The 18,846-nt window shown below is 43.1% G+C and overlaps 2 protein-coding genes across 3 annotated transcripts in view; both read left to right on the top strand.

Moving 5' to 3' along the window:
* Positions 1–861: 861 nt before the first annotated feature.
* On the top strand, positions 862–7,553 carry LOC101970264 (cytochrome P450 2J5). The gene is made up of 5 exons (XM_005331074.2): positions 862–1,026; positions 1,614–1,755; positions 2,491–2,678; positions 7,073–7,214; positions 7,311–7,553. Exons 1-5 carry the CDS (start codon positions 862–864, stop codon positions 7,526–7,528), a joined length of 855 nt encoding a protein of 284 aa, XP_005331131.2. The 3' UTR covers positions 7,529–7,553.
* An 8,418-nt stretch (positions 7,554–15,971) lies between these two features.
* Parl (presenilin associated rhomboid like) overlaps positions 15,972–18,846 on the top strand; it is a 47,366-nt gene continuing 44,491 nt past the window's right edge. Inside the window, exon 1 of one of the 2 annotated variants that reach the window (XM_013361060.4) lies at positions 15,972–16,146. In XM_013361060.4, coding sequence (XP_013216514.2) covers positions 16,022–16,146 — 125 coding nt within the window. In that variant the 5' untranslated portion in view covers positions 15,972–16,021. The remainder of the gene's footprint in view (positions 16,147–18,846) is intronic. The other variant, XM_005331063.4, reaches the window with a different exon arrangement.

The following is an 18,846-nucleotide window of genomic DNA, read 5'->3' as shown; positions in this document are numbered from 1 at the left end:
AAACACTGTCTCTCATACTTCTCTCTGCAAGCCCAGTGCATTTCACAGAGCCTGGCTCATAGAAAGTGGTCAGCAAGCCCTGGGATGGGGAGTGACTGAGGAATGAGAATGGGTGACTGAAGAGGTAAATGAACGACTCTATTCAAGCCTGGAAGAGTGCTCAGGGCAGCTCTTTTTGTGCCTCTTTGCCCTGAGCTCTGCCTCTCTACTCTTAGGTAGACCCTTCAACCCTCAGGTCCCCATTATCAGGTCCACAGCCAGAGTCATTGGGGCCCTGGTATTTGGCCACCGCTTCCTTTCGGAGGAGCCCATCTTCCAGGAACTCATTCAAGCCATCAACTTTGGCCTGGCCTTTGTCAGCACCACGTGGCGACGGGTAATTGACATTTGGGAGGCAGACATGCAGGCTCTGGGATGGCTGGGGCCCAAGGCAGGCAGGGGCCTTGGCTAGGGCCTCGTAGGGAGGGTACCAAGCAGGCAGGAGGGGAGGCTGTGGGGCCTGATGCTGGGTTCCTTAGGAAGTTTCTTCTCAGCAAGCTGAAGCTCATGGCACCAAACCTTTGTGTAGACTCTTAGCATGGATGTCGGGCAGGGTTAAGAGGCAGGTTATAGCCTCAAAAATGCAGCTTTTTAGACCTGCAGTGTCCTAGCTAAGTTTTGAACACAATCACGCTACCGCTGCTCTTATTTCTGTCTAGATTATTCTGGGGTCTCCAAAGAAAAGGCAGCCCTGGGTCGCCCATGTCACCAGAGACTTTGGAATCTACTTTGGAGCCCCTAGTTCAGCTCTCAGCTGCCCTGAGTCGGGAGCTTGGGCCTAAGTGGGCCCTGGGTGGGATTCTTTCCCCACAGCTCTACGACATGTTTCCCTGGGCCCTTCGCCACCTCCCAGGACCTCATCAGGAGATATTTAGGTACCAAGAAGCTCTGCAGGGCTTCATCCGCCATGAGATCATCAGGTACAAGCTCAGGACACCTGAGGCTCCCAAGAACTTTATCAGCTGCTACCTGACCCAGATCACCAAGGTGAGCCTGAAAGAGCTGCAGAGAAAGCAAGGGGCTGTGTTTCTGGGCTGCTATGCCATGGTCTCAGTTCCTCATCATTGACCCAAGCACCCTGGAAGCTTACATTAAAAAGGCATTTTCTCCTTATATTTTCCCATGCCAAGAACTGGCTTCTGCAGACAGAGGTGGGCTGCAAAACAGGACCTGGATGATATCAGGGCCATAACCCCAGGGCAGTCCCCCATCAAAAATCAATGCAGTCTTGGCTCTCAGATCCTCCTGATGGATCTGACCCCCAGTGAGTTTTGGTTGCAGAAGTCTTGAGAAAAGTCAGGCCTTAAGGAGGGCAGGGCAGTACATGCCTATAATAGCAGCTACTCAGGAGTTTGAGGTAAGTGGATTGCAAGTTCAAGGCCAGCCTCAGAAACTTAGCAAGGACCTGTCTCAAAATAAAATAAAAAGGGCTAGGAATATGTCTCAGTGGTAGAGGCCTTTTGGTTCAACCCATAGTACCACTAAAAAAAAAAAAAAGGGGGGGGTTGTGGGGAGACACCAGGAGACTGTTGGGGGAGACTCCAGACCCAGAGCTGCTCCCCCCTGCTCACCAGGCTGTGGACGATCCTGTCTCCACATTCAACGAGGAGAACCTGATCCAGGTGGTGATCGACCTGTTTCTGGGAGGCATTGACACTACGGCCACCACCCTGCACTGGGCACTCATCTACATGGTCCAGCACAGAGCTGTCCAGGGTAAGGAGCTCTTGGTTATACCTGCTTGACTGCTCTGTGCCTGCCAATCCCACATGGGGTTTTTGGGCTTTGGGTATTGCCCCCATCGCTTTGCCCTGTGGCCCCAGGAGTAGGTTCTGCTGTCACCCCTGTGGTAAAGGGAGCACTGATAGCTTTGAGTCAGACGGGAGGGGCTTCAATGCCCAGCCTGCCGTATGGCTTTGGGCAAGTCATTCCAGCTCTCAGAACCAGAGTAAATGGGACAGCATGATTTCACTCATTCAGTAATAATCCAGCATCTGCCAAGTGCCAGGCCCTATGTCCACCTGAAGGTCATAGTTGTAGAGGAGCAAAAGTGGCTGCAGTTCTCTCAGGGACAAATTGGCTATGACCTAAGTTCAACTCCTGGCTCCAGTTTTGTCACTTTGGGCAAAAGGACCCACTCTGTTGGAGCCTTAGTTTTCTCATGTGTAGAGACAACAGTTCCTGTGACACAAGGCTCTTTGTGTATAGAGTACCTGGCACATAGTAGGGGCTCAATTCTGGGTCTTCTCCTTTCCCATAAGTGCCCCTGTGGGTGCAAACCCTGCAAATTCCTGTTTACAAGAAGTAGGCTCTGTCTCTGTGGGACCAGAGGCAGCAGGGTGGGGCAGTTTGATCCAGGGACCGTGAGCCTCAGTGGCTCTGGGTGGGGAAGACTGCATTGGGGTAGGATAAGGAGGCCAGGCCATCCTGGTCATTCTGAGCCACCCACAGAGAAGGTGCAGCAGGAGCTGGACACAGTGCTGGGCACTGCCCCAGTTGTCTGCTATGAAGACCGACAGCGACTACCCTACACCCGTGCCGTCCTCCATGAGGTGCAGCGCCTCAGCAGTGTTGTGGCAGTGGGCGCTGTGCGCCAGTGCGTGACATCCACCCGGGTGCATGGTTACTACATATCCAAGGTAGGTGGCCCTGCATGGCCCCATGCCCACCCCAGTGCCTGCAGACAGCACTCTTCCTGCCCAGCACAGCCATCTGCTGTAGCTTCTACCAACCTGCCAGTTCTCTACGAGTTATCCATCAGTCAGTCATCTATTATCTATCTATGGCATTGGGATAGGGGGTTATAAAAGAATGCACATACGATGGATATTTTAAAAGTTTCCTATTGTTCAGGGATAACCCTTGCATGTTCCTCTTTGCAATCTTTGTTACATATAAGTATTTCATATAGCTGTGATTGTGCTGAATATATCACTCTGAATTTTTCATTTCACTTAACACGTTTTTCAGATTCTTCTAAAACAGTGGTTCTCAAACCCCCAGATACATCAGAATCACCTGGAGGATCTGTTAAGACACATTGCTGGCTCTAGCCTCAACGTCTGGATGGGTCCTGAGCATTTGCCTTTGCAACAGGTTCCCAGGTGGCGCTGTTGCTGTGGGTCCAGAGAACACACTTTGGAAACCACTGTTCTACACCATTTAATGTCTGCACAGTGTTCCACCAAATAAGTGTTCTTTGTTTTTGTTTGGTTTGGTGCTGGGGATTGATTACAGGGCCATTTTACCACTGAGCTACACACCCAGTCCTTTTGGTTTTTATTTGGAGACATGAGTCTCACTGAGTTGCTGAGGCAACTTAAATGTGTGATCCTCCTGTCCCAGCTTTCTGAGTCACTGGAATTATAGGCATGTGTAATGGCGCCCAGCCAAATGGGTGAATTTGTGATTTTTTTTGAGCTCTCATTGGTGAACATTTAGGCTACTTACAATTTATTGTATGTTTTAAGCTTGGTCTGTATTTTGTATTATTTCCTTAGAATTGATTTCTAGCAGAAATGTCATTCTTGTTTCTTATTTCATGGCTAAAAGAATAAGTGCCAAATAAGGAGAGATAGAGGAAAAGAGTTATATATAAATATTTAGGTTAGTACAGCTATTGCACTATACAGAAAACTTGTGTCTGAGTTTCCTTAGAGTCAAGGCAAAAAAAAAAGAAAATCACAGTTATGCCTCTCATTGTGTAATGAAAGGAAGTGTGCCTATCAGGAAAGCTTTATCTTATGACACTCCAAGGAGTTTTGATGATCATCATTCATAATAGCCTGTCAACGGCCAGTGGAAAATATATTGGATAGTACCTTAAGTAGGATTTTTTTTTAATGTGGAGATAGTCTTCAAAATGGCAACTGCTTCTTGTCTCAACTCCTTTATTACTCAAAATATTTTTTATTGTCCAAAACTGATCAATTCTCTTAGAAGGGACACAGAAGCACATAGAAAATTCTTTTAAAGTTAAATTACTTTGCAAGTTAAAATGAAGGTGTTTTAGTAGTGAATGTGTACACACCTGTAATTCCAGCAGCTCAGGAGGCTGAGACAGGAGGATCTCAAATTCAAAGCCAGCCTTAGCCTTTTAGCAAGGCCCTAAGCAACTTAGGAAGACCCTTTCTCAAAATAAAAAAATAAAAAGGGCTGAGGATGTAGGTCAGTGGTTAAGCACCCCTGGGTTCAATTCCTGGTATAAAACAAACAAACAAACAAACAAAAAAACAACTTTTACTCATTAAAGACTAACGATTTTACAACAAGCTTATGTTCAAATATGTAGATGGGACTAATTACAGAATCAGACAGGATGGGGCTTCCTATTGCTTGAGATACATGTCTGAATTGTCCATAACCAAGCAGGCATTTTCCCTTCAGAAATAATTTATATTGTATCACTTCATGTTCTATTAACACAATGAAGTCCAGAGTTGAAGCTATAAGAGAATACTGTTTCTCATATATTTGGAGCTCACTCTAATAAACTATTGGTTACAGTTTAAATGTCTGCACAACTGGCGCAGTGGCACATGCCTGTAATCCAGCATCTCAGGAGGCTGAGACAGAAGGATTGCAAGTTTGAGGCCTATCTCAGTGATTTAATGAGACCCTGGGCAACGTAGCAAGACCTTGTCTAAAAATAAAAAATAAAAAGGTTTGGGGATGTAGCTCAGTGGTGAAGCACCCTGGAATTAAATCCCCAGTACCAAAAAATAAATAATAAAATAAATATAATAAAAAATACATGTATGCATAGATTTTTAAAAATCAGATAGTTAGAATACAGGGGCTACATTTGATCTTCCCACTTTTAAAAAGCTTTTTTTTTACTGGCAGGGAAATTTTAGCTTAGAAAGCCCAAATATTAACCTCTAAACACATAGCTAGTATATGACTTAACTCAGTAATTGTCTTATGAATTCAAAGATTATGTTCTTTCCAACACACACCCTGCTATCTGTGTTGCTCCAAAAGTGTGCCTCTTGGTGAATAAACGAACCGGCGAACCGACATGTTAAACAGATGTTTTACATCATCCATCTATTGATCAGCCTGGTTGGCTGATACTGAGCTGTTCTTAGCATTCATTGGCCACCAAGTTCATGGGTTTATCAAGTTTGAGGACAGGACAGAGGCATCCTGCTGCTGGCATAGCAGGAGGGCCTGGGCCCAGGTTTTCTAAAAACTATACTAAATTAGGTCAAGTTAAAAAAGAGAGAACCAGGGCTTAGATGTTCTATGCCATTTGGGATTAGAAGTTTCCTTATTAAGAGCCGGCTCTTGACAATTTGATTCTAGGAATTGCTCTGTAATAAAGACTCCAGGGGGCCATTAAAAACCTGGAATCAATATCGAGCTTTTACAACTTGAGGCAGGGATGTCTGCTGAAAGTGGAATCAAAGCTTGACAATAGATCATTAAATGTTACAGATACTTCTACACTGTTCTCATCCGTTGAGTGGTGGTGACAATAGTAGTGGTCCCTAACACAATGGTGCACTTCATGCCCATCTCTGCTCAGGCATTCTATTTGATTGTGAGCTTCAAACTGCCACTTACTAGGGAGAAACTGGCATAGTGTCCCCAGGAAACATCCAGCAGGAAGATAGTTCTATAAACTGGGGTAGGGGGGTTACATTTTGTGTGTGAATAGGTGATACTCTGAACCTGTTCCATGAGCTCATATCAGTCAGTTGCCTTGCAAGGAAGCCAGAATATTACCCAGAACAGGATATAAATAGTTCTAGAAGGAATAGAGCATCTTCCCAAGAGCCCCTTCATCTAAAGGCAATTAGATGAAGAATTGTAGAGAAGGCTGGGGGGTGTGGCTCTGTAGTAGACTGTGTGCTTATGATGTACAAGACTCTGGGTTCAATTCCCAGCATCATACACACACACACACACACACACACACACACACATTTTTGCAATGCCAAAGGTTACTTAATCCCCGGTAAAGAAAACAGGGAGAAATTCCCAGGACTATAATGGGAAAATGTGTAGAGCTCATAAAGGCAGCAGTGAGAAAACATGCCTCCCCAACTGTATGCTTAAAGCCACAGAGTGACCAGGTCTAGGTGTCCTATTGGTCCAGAAGGATAGGGCCTGGTCCCTCCCTTAGTGTACAAACTTCAACAACAACAAAGAAAAGTGCCCAGAAGTATAATATGTCAAAATACACTACGCTGTCATATATATCTAAAAAGAACAAATAAAATAAAAATAAGGAAACAAAAAAAAGAAGTGCCTTCAGGAAGTTTTACATCAGCTCGATTTCTGCTTTCTTCATTGGCTTCTGCTTTGGATGCAGGCTTCAATTTTTGCTGAGGTTTTATTACTTGGTTTTTGTTTTAAATTTCTAGAATCTTGGAGTCAGTCTCCTAGACCTCACAGAGTGGCTGATTTAATTCTATGGTGTTGAGCCATGGGGTAGGAAGCTTTATGGAGAATTCTGGAACTGACTGTGGGTTCTGGGACCATAACCAACCCCACCCTGTTCCACGCTGGCCTCCTTATGTCATCTCAGCGTCCACATGGGAAGGAGCAGACCTGCCTGCAATCTTTGACTCCTTTCTGTTCCCTCCCATCTGAGCAGTCTGATTCTGTTTTTAATCCATCAGTTACTTCTTTGAGACACAGTGAAGATTAGGATTAGGGTGACAGTGAGGGCAAGAGTTAGGGTGGTCAGGATGAAGGTGAGGATGGGTCATGCTCTCCCCGCAACCCTAAAAACTCAAGCTTTACCTTTCTCAGACATTTTTTTTTTCTCTGTGAGCCTGTCTTCTCTTTGTCATTCCTTTCTCTTCATCTCTTTTTCTATGGGTCTCTCAAATGCGGGTTGCCAGTAGCCCAGAGGGTGTAATGCTCAGGCCCCGCACTCCTGTGGGTCTGGAGGGAGGACTCCCTGAGAGCCCCCTGCCACTCCCTTCTGCACACTGCTCATCTTGAAGCTCACTTTGACCAAGTCAGGACTGGGTATTGGGTCCTCTGAGGCTCCCTGAGCCACACCAGCTCCTTTCTACAGGGCACCATCATCTTGCCCAACTTGGCCTCTGTACTCTACGACCCTGAGTTCTGGGAGACCCCGCGGCAATTCAACCCCAGCCACTTCCTGGACAAAGATGGAAACTTCGTGGTCAATGAAGCCTTCCTGCCATTTTCTGCAGGTACCAGGCCCAGTGCTGGGTTCAGGGTGGTAGGTGTGATGATGATGGGACAAACATAGGCAGCTGCCACCCTCTGACCTTCTTCTCTGTTTCCAGGGCATCGAGTGTGTCCAGGAGACCAGTTAGCCCGAATGGAACTCTTCCTGATGTTTGCCACCCTCCTCAGGACCTTTCGGTTCCAACTACCGGATGGGAGCCAGGGACTCAGGCTGGAATACATCTTTGGAGGCACTCTGCAGCCCCAGCCTCAGGAGATCTGTGCAGTGCCCCGCCTGAGCAGCCCCAGCCCAGGTCCTAGGGAAGAGGGCCTGTAGTCAGCTGGGCGTTTGAAGGCCTGTCCCCCACAAAAATCTTCCTCAGTTTCTCTTGGCCCTTGCAAAGTTAGAAAATGGGAAGAATAGGGGATCATTGAGCTCAGCTGCTTGTAGTTCCCCCAACACAAGCTCTATAGGTCACAGTGGAGAGTGAACTTATCAAGGACTCTACAAAGGTAGCTTGATTTGGTTAGCTTAGTTCTTGGGTTAGGTTAGTTATGCTTCAGCAGGGAAGGATTTTGCAAGGTTAATTAAGGTTTGACAATAAGTCAGTTCAATCATGATATAAAATGGTTCATTTGTTTTACAAAGTAGCAGCCAAGTAGTTTCAGAGGGAAAGGCTTTTAGGCAAAACTATAAATATAATAATGAATGCAAATGTTATGAATACCAGAGACTGATGAGCTGGAAAAAAAAAAGGGAGGAAAAAAAAAAAAAAAAAAAAACCCAGAAGCCTATTTTCTGCCTTCTCCTGCCCTCTTCTGACCACTGGGAAGAAATGCAGGTCCCTGATGAACCAGGATAGGGAAAGAGCTCCCCTAATTCACCAGGCAAAACCAGCAGTCGCCTGTTTCCAGAAAATTCTTCACCAAGGACCCCTTCTGCTTGCACCACAAGGTCTCCAAGCTTTGAAATATTATGCCTTCAGAAAAGATTTCTTTGTTAAAAGAGAATTATTTACATTAGGAAAATGTAGATTAAAACTAAAGTGGGCTGGGGATAGAGCTCAGTTGGTAGACTGCTTGCTGTGCATGCACAAGGCCCTGGGTTCAATCCCCAGCACCACACACACACACACACACACACACACACACACACACACAAATAAATAAATAAAAATAAACAAAAACCTAAAGTGAGATACCACTACATATCTGTTAGAATTGCTAAAAACAAAACCCTGACAACCTCAGGAACTGGGAAAGATGTCCAGCAACTGTAACTCTCATACTCTGCTGGTTAGAATGTAAATTGATACAACTATGATGGAAAACAGTTTGGTAATTTCTTGTAAGAGCAAGCATTGTGCCATACAATCCAGCCATCCCAGTCCTAGGTATTTGTTACCCCAAAACAGGTGAAAATATGTGTTCATATTATATGATTCCACTTCTATGATATTCTTGAGAAGGTAAAACTGGAGGAACAGAAAACAGTTAAATAATTGCCAAGTTGCCAAGGTCTGGGGTAGGGTTGAATGTAGACAGACAGACACAGGGAACTTTCTAGGGAAATGGAAATATTCTATGTCTCCATTGTGGTGATGGTTATATGACAAAATGTGTTTGTCAAAACTCATACAAGTATGGGGCGAGGCTGTAGCTCAGTGGCAGAGCGCGCTTGCCTAGCATGTGTGAGGCACTGGGTTCAATCCTCAGCACGACATAAAAACAAACAAACAAACAAATCTCCCTGTTCCCTCCTGACTTGAGGTCGACTGGCTGCCCACACCCAGCCCTCCCTTGCAGGAGGACAATCAGACACACCGGGGAGAATAGTCAAAGCAGGATCTCGGTTAATGAGAAAACACACAGAGCTAATATCATGTACAGGAACCAATCAGGGTAAAGGTCAGCAGGGTGGGGAGAATTTACATCTACACCCATCTTACAGGCAGTAATGGGAGACCTGAGCTGTTTCTGAGGGCAGAAGGTTTCTGAGCCTATCCTAGAGGTGGTCTGATTCTTCATCACAACCCACGGCACTGCCTTCTGGCTAACTGCTAGGTGCTCTCTTAGCCACGTGTGGCCCCAGGACTGGGAAGTGAGTAGCAGCCAGCAAGTTAAGTTTCCTCTTTTCTGATGCAACATGTCCCACGTTACATCATGCCCTACAACCTCATACAACTGAACATTTAAAGTGCTATTGTATATGTATTTTATCTCAATAAACCTGACTTGTAAAAAAAGAAATGCTTTTGGGCTGGGGATGTGGCTCAAGCGGTATCGTGCTCGCCTGGCATGCGTGCGGCCCAGGTTCGATTCTCAGCACCACATACAAACAAAGATGTTGTGTCCGCCGATAACTAAAAAATAAATATTAAAATTCTCTCTCTCTCTCTCTCTCTCTCTCTCTCTCTCTCTCTCTCTCTCTTAAAAAAAAAAGAAATGCTTTATATTTCTCTATTGTATTATTTAAAGCAGGGGGAATGTGGCTCAGTGCTAGAGCACTTGCCTGATATTCACAAGGCCCTGGATTTGATCCCCAGCAATAATAATAATAATAATAATAATAATTTTAAAATAATAAGAGAGATGAATACAAATGAAGCAATGTTTCCCACTAGTAGGCTATGGATCATTATTGCTACACTGGAAGGACTCCTAACAGAAATAAGGAAATGTGATCTATTAATTCATGACTGACCTTTCTGTAGGTAAACATAGAAGTTATCCTAGGCTTTTTGAAATTTTGAAACTTTCCAACAGACATTCTATTTTTGTGTGGAAACGTACACAAAGCCTGGGGAATCCAGATTGGGACACATTAGAGAAGTGGGGTCCCCAAAAGTAGTAGAAAGTTTGGGTTCTTATATGAGGACATTCCTGTCCTGAGCTGGAAGCTGTGACCCAGGCAGGATCTGGGGCAGAGGTAACAAAACTTGGCCCTAATTCAACTGGTTCTAGCCTTGCTTTGTGAATCCTCTGTCAGCCTCTTCCTATTAGAGACCCTGCCTGGAGCTTATAGCACCTTGAACATCCTTCACCCCCACCATCCAGCCTCCCGTCTTTGCTTCTTCCTGCCTCTATGTTATTCTATTGAAAGTTCAACTCCTTTGGAAGCTTTCCTTATGTGGGTTTTGATTTTGGTTGAAGTTGTAGTTTTGCTCTCAATACCCAACTCCTAGCAGCTTGCCTAGCATGTGTGAGGCATTGAGTTCAGTCCTTAACACCACATAAAAACAAACAGAAAACCTCATACAACTGTACATTTAAAGTACTCAGTTTCTTCCTGTGTCAAATGGAGCTGTCCCTTAGAATTATTTTGAGTATGAGCTGAGGTTGTGGCTCAATGGGAGAGCGCTTGCCTCACACATGTGAGGCACTGGGTTCGATCCTCTGCACCACAATAAATGAATAAACAAAATAAAATTTTAAAAAAAGAATCATTTTGAGTGACAGTACTCAGCATAGAGTCTGGAGTATAATTAATGTTGGTAGGATCGCTTTCTCCCATATAACACCCGTAAGGCTCTATGTATCTTTGTTTATGACCCTAAAATAATGTAATGATGATGAGAGGAGCTCTTCTCCTTGGATGAGTTTCCCTCTTGGTTTCCAAGTGATCTGTCACAGTTTGAGTGCCATGTGTGCTAGTGAGTTAACCAGGTAGCCAATATATACAAAGTCATTTAATCATTGAAGTTATCTAGACTTATAGAAATAAGAGCCAGGATCTTGCCCATGAACAAAAAAAAAAAGTGTCAGAATATCAAAAAGCCTCAGTTTCCTCATCTGCAAAGTGGAATAATAATGATACCTCATTTACTTGATATTAAGACTGAATTAAATAATATACTGAATGCAAAATACCTAGTACAATACTTGATAATACTAAGTGCTCATTAAATGGCAATGAAAATCATAAGTACTCCTTGCCAGGATCACAGTTAGATCCCTCTTCCACCAGATTCTTCCACTCATCTTCTCAGCTGAATGACCCCTAGATATCCCCTGAGGACATTGCTTCTCCTGCAGACTGAATGAAGGCTGCTCATTTTCCTATGTCAGTTCAGGTTCTGGCAGGGAACAGCACCGTCATTCACTCAAATTGAGCAACAAGGAAGAGTTTAGTAACAGAAGACAGAAACCAATGCATGTGGCTTGAGGAGGAAAGGAGTGGGAGGAATAAGTGCTCTACCTCATTCTCTGAACTCCTATTCCTGCCTGTAATTGGCAAACCCATTTGGAAGCCAAAGTGCAAGAGAATCCATTGATGTGGCCCATAAAGCTTCATATGAGAGTGATCTGGAAGAGGAAGCAAAGAATATTTAGCACAACCCAGGACCACATCCATTTGGTTCTGGAGGTAGACCACATCCTCATTGTACCCTAATGAGTCTTCCTGCGTGATTACTTGTCACTTTTTATCAATTCAGTAGTTTTGGTGGTTTCCATCAGAATCAGATAAAGGTACAACTGCTAAGAAACAAGACTTTTTATATTGGAACTTCTTGCTGGAGCAGAAGGGAGACACAGCACTGACCAAGAGAGTGTCAATACGCTCTTTGGACAAAGAGATAGCTGGTATTATTCATGTAAAAGGATGGTGGTAGGAGTGGCCTAGAGTTTTGGAATTGGATTTAGGGGCATTTCTGAAGGTGTTTTCTTTTCTTTGGTTTTTCAGCCTGGAGGGAGGGGTAGTGTGCCAGATGTTGCATCTCTCATGTTGAAGCCTCGTCCTGCATAAACATCTTTGCCCTGTTATAAGAATGAGTTGCTGTAACTGTTAAGAGAACATACAGATGGGGTGTAGAAGAAAACACAAATTGTTTGAGTAACAAGGTAAGGGTACTGGGAAATTGCTATTTCAATGACTGCTCAACATTTTTATCTTTAGGTTGTTTATCCTGGGAGAGTAGAAAAAGGCACCTATGTTCTTTTAAATTTATTTCATTTGTTCTTTTTAGTTTTACACAACAGTAGAATGTATTTTTGAGATATCATATATAAATGAAGTGTAACTTCCCATTTTTGTGGTTGAACATGATGTGGAGTTAAACTGGTTATATAATCATATATAAACATTTATGTCTGATTCATTTCTACTGTCTTTCCCAATCCTATACCCACTTTCTTCCCCCCAATCCCCACTGTCCAATCTGGTGAACTTTCTCTCTCCCCACTCATCAAGAATCAGCATTTGTATATCAAAGAGAACATTTGGCCTTTGTTTTTTGGGAATTTGCTTATTTTACTTAGCATGATAGTCTCTAGCTTCATCCATTTATAGCAAATGCCATCATTTTATTCTTCTTTATGGCTGAGTAATGTTCCATTATGTATATATACCACATTTTCTTTATCCATTCATCTGTTGAAGGGCACCTAGGTTGGTTCATAGCTTAGCTATTGTGAATTGAGCTGCTACAAACATTGATGTGGCTGCCTCTTCTATAATATGCTGATTTAAGTCCTTTGAATATAAACTGAGGAGTGAGATAACTGGGTCAAATGGTGGTTCCATAATGCTTTCCAGAGTGGTTGCACCAATTTGCAGTCCTACCACCAATGTATGAGTGTACCTTTTCCCTCACATCCTCACCAACATTTATTGTTACTAGTATTCTTTTTTTTTTAAAGAGAGAGTGAGAGAGGAGAGAGAGAGAGAGAGAGAGAGAGAGAGAGAGAGAGAGAGAGAGAGAGAGAATTTTTAATATTTATTTTTTAGTTCTCGGCAGACACAACATCTTTGTTGGTATGTGGTGCTGAGGATCGAACCCGGGCCGCACGCATGCCAGGCGAGTGCGCTACCGCTTGAGCCACATCCCCAGCCCCACTAGTATTCTTGATAGTAAGGCACCTAGGCTTTTAAGAGCTAACAAATCATAAGTTAAGGTGGGGGAGCAGGGAAAACACATACTCTTTTAATAGCTAACAAGCTATAAGTTAAGGTACCTAAAGTGCATTTGCCCTTTTTGGGGGGCTGGCTCTCATTTCCCCCTCCAAGTTTTCATTCTCTTAATCTTAAGGAGTGCTGCTTTTCATGGAAGTTCCTGACTATCTTACACTGAAAGCCTTGAATACATATTTTTCCTCTAATTAAGACTCTGCCTTTTATCTCTAACACCATTTAGCACCATTAGTTAGCACTAATGACTATCTCACCACTGCCTCTCCTTCAGTAAAACCTTAGGATTCCATTCTAAGTCCTGGTGACCTCAAATTCATGTGAATCAGTCAACATCTAACACTTAGTTTCTGGACTTCCTCACCTTCAGTGACTTCTAGTTTCTTTTGTTTTCAGTCATCAGTCCTATAGCCACACCCAAGTTCTTGACAGAAACTATAGAAGGCCCCTCTCCACTGAAATTGAGAATCCACAGACTCTTGTCAAGAACTGTGAAGGGTCTGATATTATGTCCTCCCCGAAACAGGATGATGGCCTGTTACAGTTTTAGTTGTGCTGGTGAAAAACAATAACAACAACAGCAAAACACAAAAGTCCTGGATCAGAGATTAAAGGTAATTTGTTATTCCTACCAAAAGCATTAGAAAGATTATTCAAAAATTTCTGCTGTTTTTTTTTTTTTTTTTTGAGTCCCAATCCCCATGAGCAATGCCCATGGGGCTAGATGACACCTGCAAACTCAGAGAGTGGAATTATAGGAAAGGAATGCTGAGTTTAGGAACCAGAATATTTTATAATGAGTAGTACCTATCCCTGTGCTCCATGATGTAATGCTCTTTTTCTTCCAATATTATACACAAACTTTCCCTTTGCTTTGGAGGAAAACATTATGTCTACCTTCTAAGGTTGTTAGCTGGTTTAGATTAAAAACTTAATATAAAATAGTAGATTCCTCAAGCTCACTGTTCTTCAGTCGAGATGCAAATCCATAACATGTTAACATATATCTGGGCCACGGTATTATCAGGGTGGGACTTGAAAAGAACAAGGGAAACACAGGCAAAATCGAGGGTTATGATGCTTGCTGTGTTGTGATGATAAAGTCTTTTGACTTTGACCCAGGAGTCTCCAGTCTTTGGCTGGCATCCAACCTTTTAGCTGGCAAATAAGGTAAAATCAAACCCTTGATATCTATGACATACCAAAAGTGAATTTATTTTGGTTTTTCAAACAAGTCATGCCCTAGGAGACATCACATATGTTATTCTCTCTGCCCAAAATGTTTCAGTCCTTTTCTTGTTGATCTCTGTCAGTTTCTCTGGGAAGCCTTTTTCTGCAGCCTCCCGTTCCCCATCATTTGACTGAGTTATATCCCCGTCTTCTGAATTTCACAGAGCCTTGTGTTTCTCTAATCATAGCACTTATCACAATGTATTGTAATTGTTTATTTACTTGTTCCTTTCTTCCCCAACACTGTAGGAACTTTGTGATGTTAAAGGTAGTATCTTCTAAATTATATTCCCAGATTTAGCAGTATCCTGATATATGTAGGGGCTAAGTAAGTTATTTACAGAACTAATGAGGTGTTATAGAAAATGCATAAAGCAGTATACAAGTACAAAGAAAGAACACTGAAATCAGAGTGGAGGTCTGGGAAAGGTCTCCAATCCATGACATTTGAGGCTGATCTAAAGGATGAGTTGGTTAGGTTGAAAAGCCTGCAAAGAGAAAGGTGTTCAGGCACTGAGAATGATATAAGAATGCACAGAAGTGGAAATAGTGCCTTTGAGAGACTGCCAATGACTTAGTGTGGCTGCAACTAGGGTCAGAGTGATAGGGAGGCAGGAAATAAACCGGACTGAGGAGCAGGCAATCTGGATTTTCATTTCATCTCAAGCTTGGACTTTTGGTTAAAAATAAAAGGCACATCCTTCCACGTATATTGTGACAATATAATATTAAATGGTAAGAAATAATTGCCGGGCTGGGGATGTGGCTCAAGCGGTAGCGCGCTCGCCTGGCATGCGTGGGACCCGGGTTCCATCCTCAGCACCACACCACAAAGATGTTGTGTCCGCAGAGAACTAAAAAATAAATATTAAAAATTTCTCTCTCTCTCTCTCTCTCTCTCTCTCTCCTCTCACTCTCTCTTTAAAAAAAACAAGAAAGAATTGCCATTTAAGATAACTTGGGTTTGGTGGATTGGGGAATGTAGCTAAGTGTTACAGTGCTTGCCTAGCACACATGAGGTCCTGGGTTCAATCTCTAGTACTAAACAGGACAAATAATACAAATGAAAACTTGGTTTGCAATGTTGGTTCCGAGGTTCACCCCCCCCTTTTTTTTTTTCCTTTTTTGGTACTGGAGACTGAACCCAGAGGAGCTTTACCACTGAGGCGTATCCCCAGACCTTTTTAAAAAAATTTTGAGACAGGGTCTCGCTTAATTGCTGAGGCTGGCCTCAGCCTCCTGAGCCGTCGGGATTACAGGTGTGCGCCACTATCAGGGACCAGTTTGGTATAACTTGGGGCACTTCGCTGAGCCACTGAAGCAGTGAGGAATGTATCTACTTCAAGAAGTGTTTTGTAAAGATTAAATGTGATAAAATGCCTGGTACACGGCAATACTCAATAATGTTAGTTTTCCCTTTTATTTTCCTTCCAGGCCTCGTCTTCGTCTTCCTCATCCGCAGACGACAGACGCCAAGCCGCTCTTCAGGAGGTGCTGAGACCCCGGCTTAGCAGAGGGAGAACCACGCAGCACCAGTCAGGTACGGGTACTTCGGGCCAATCCCGCCTCCGCTGCGCCGCGTGGGGGCGCTCTAGGATGTTCTTCGGCGCTCTATGGTTCTTCCTTCGCCCCGGAAGTGGTTACGCGTAGGGGTTAGTAAGGTCGGGCCATGGTGGGACAGAGGTTGGGAAGATGGCGTGGCGAGGCTGGGCACAGAGAGGCTGGGGCTGCGGCCAGGCGTGGGCTCCGCCGGGGGGTGGCCTCAGCTGCAATGAGCTCATTACCGCCCTGGCCCCGCCGCGGCTGTTTGGACGCAGGTAATGGCTTCTCCAGGCTTGTAGCATCTGGGTCCCTGAACTGTGGCCGCGCATCCTCAGGGGCAGAGGCCATCCGGGGCGTTCATCCCTTTCTTACTTACTTTCTCCTCCTCCTCTACTACTTTGGCCTTCGTTCAGTTCCTTGGTGTGCGTCGTGAGCTGCCCCGGCTTAATTCCCCGCTGAGTCCGGGCTTTCCACATTCCCATTAGAAGAGAAATGATGGGAAGAGAAGCTATCAGTTGAGGGCTAATTGCTGCCACACTTAATAATCCTGAGAGGAAAATATTGAACCTAGTTTTTAAGTTGTTTTTTAACAAGCAGTTGTATAGTTGGTAGAACAGTAAAGCTGAGATTTTATATTCCATCAGTTGGGGTATTAAGCCTGTGTTTCACTACAGCCAATTACCTTCTTTAGCGTTTAGACAGCTGAGAGGACGGAGTCAGAGGAAAACATCACTGTGCCTCTTGCAAAGTCCTAAGAGAGTCTTTTCTGCTCAATTGAGACAGCGAAGGAAAGCCACCTAACGTGCCTGAGTAGAAGCTGTGAAGAGTATGGTCTATCAGTAATTGCTGGTTTTGCATTAAGATAAATTCTAAATTGAGATGATAAATCCCTCAACAGTCCAAGAATCTAATATGTATTGACTTTGATGTTTCATCCAGTTTTTTTTTTTTTTTTGGTACTGGGGATTGAACTCAGGGGCATCAACCACTGAGCCATATCCCCAGCCCTATTTTGTATTTTATTTAGAGACAGTGTCTCACTGAGTTGCTTAGCACCTCGGAGTTGCTGAGGCTGGTTTTGAATTCTATACTCCCATGTGGCTGGGATTAGCGCCTGCCTCATCCAGATTTTTAATCCTCTTAATTTCTGACTTGGTTAGATGGTTGTCTCAAATCCACCTGATTGATGGGAGCAAGGACCTTGAGGTGTTCATCAACTTCTGAGCTCACCAGTGGTAAATAATTAAAGCTTCTATACGTTGGAGCTATTGTGTAATCTTTTTTTTTTAATATTTAATTTTTAGTTTTCGGGGGACACAACATTTCTTTATATGTGGTGCTGAGGATGGAACCCAGGCTGCACGCATGCCAGGCGAGCGCACTACCACTTGAGCCACATCCGCCAGCCAGCTATTGTGTAATCTTGAGCATTGCCTGGAGGGTTTGCAGAGTTTGTCATTTCCCAGGCTTCACCCTAAACATATAAAATCAGAATCTGGAGAGGGATAGGAAGAATGGAAGAACTAGTATTAAGTACAAGCACTCCAGCTGAATTTTATTAGGCATTTGTGAAAAACTTTCATACATTGTATTTTAGCTTAATGATACTGTATCCTGGAGCTGAGGAGATCAAGTGGAGGTAATGAGATTAAAGTAGTCCTGATACTATTTAATCTGATACTGTTTAACTCCCTTTTGAAATTCCATGATTTGAGGGCTAAGAAAGAATGAAAGAATAAGAGGCTGAGCGTGAGCTGAGGCAGGATGACTGAAAGTTCAAAGTCAGCCTTAGCAATTTAGTGAGACCCTAAGCAATTTAATGAGACTCTGTCTCAAAATATTTAAAAAGGCCTGGCTGGGGTTGTGGTTCAGTGCTTAAGTGCCCCAGCATTAAAAAAAAAAAATTAGGAAAAAATGTTTAGGAAGAATTCTAACTTGATTAATGAGGAGCCTCCAATAAAAACTGGCTTTAAAGACCATTTGGAACAACAATGAGCAAGAAATGTGTGATGATGAAGATTAACACCTGATTTTTTTAAAAGTTTGCTACTTATGTGGAAAGTTTGAAGGTGACATTTTTGTGGTTGTATATAAAAATGTGCTTTACTTGAAAATGTGAGTAAGCCTGAAATAGCATTTGCTCCTTGTCTCTGGAAACAGGCACTTAAAGTTAATAGGGAATGAATTACCTTCTATATAACCTTTATTAGGTCTGCTTTGAGTTCTTCTGGTTCTAAAATCAATGTGCAGAATAATGATCCAGTCCATGTGACTGATGTAATGGGCCTGAAGAGGGGGCCAGGCATTTGCATTTTACAAGCATTGTAGGTGGTGATACAAGAATCTACAAACTTATGCAGATCCAGGGTGCCCACCAAGAATGATTTCTACATTTTTAAAGGGTAAAACAAAAACAGTAAGATGTAACAGATTTCAGTCCAAAAAGACTAAAACATTTACTATCTAACCTTTTCAGAAAAAACTTCACGCTCTTCAAAAATTCTGTTATCAAGCTTCTGGCAGAACTTCTGAAAAACATTACTAAGGTTTGAAAATAGACCTGCATAATTTGCTGATTGTATGAAACTAAGAGAAGAAAAAAGTTGACTGTAGCACCTACATAAGGATTAATTTCTTTTTAGATTGAGGTGACAGTCTTAAATATATTTAGGTAAGACACTTGGCAAATTAGTAAATCAGGTGTGTTTCCCTGCTTAACCCATCATTATTTGAGGCTTTTTTTTTTTTTCTTATTTTCCTCACAACTGGGGATATAACTTATGGTAGAATGCTTGCTTACGTTTTCTTACCCTGGGTTCAATCCCTAGTACCCCCACCAAAAGATCAGTTTTAAGAAAATTTAGGATTTCCTCCTCAGACCAAATATATTTATTTTGTTTTAAGTGGAATGAATTTGATCTGTGTGCTTGGATACATCTTGTCTATTTTCAATATTAGGCCTTTCCTACTTAGTT

This window comes from Ictidomys tridecemlineatus, chromosome 3 (genome assembly GCF_052094955.1).
Source record: "Ictidomys tridecemlineatus isolate mIctTri1 chromosome 3, mIctTri1.hap1, whole genome shotgun sequence".
NCBI lineage: Eukaryota > Metazoa > Chordata > Mammalia > Rodentia > Sciuridae > Ictidomys > Ictidomys tridecemlineatus.
Note: the sequence above shows the minus strand (reverse complement) of the source record. Positions and strands in the feature narration are given on the sequence as shown.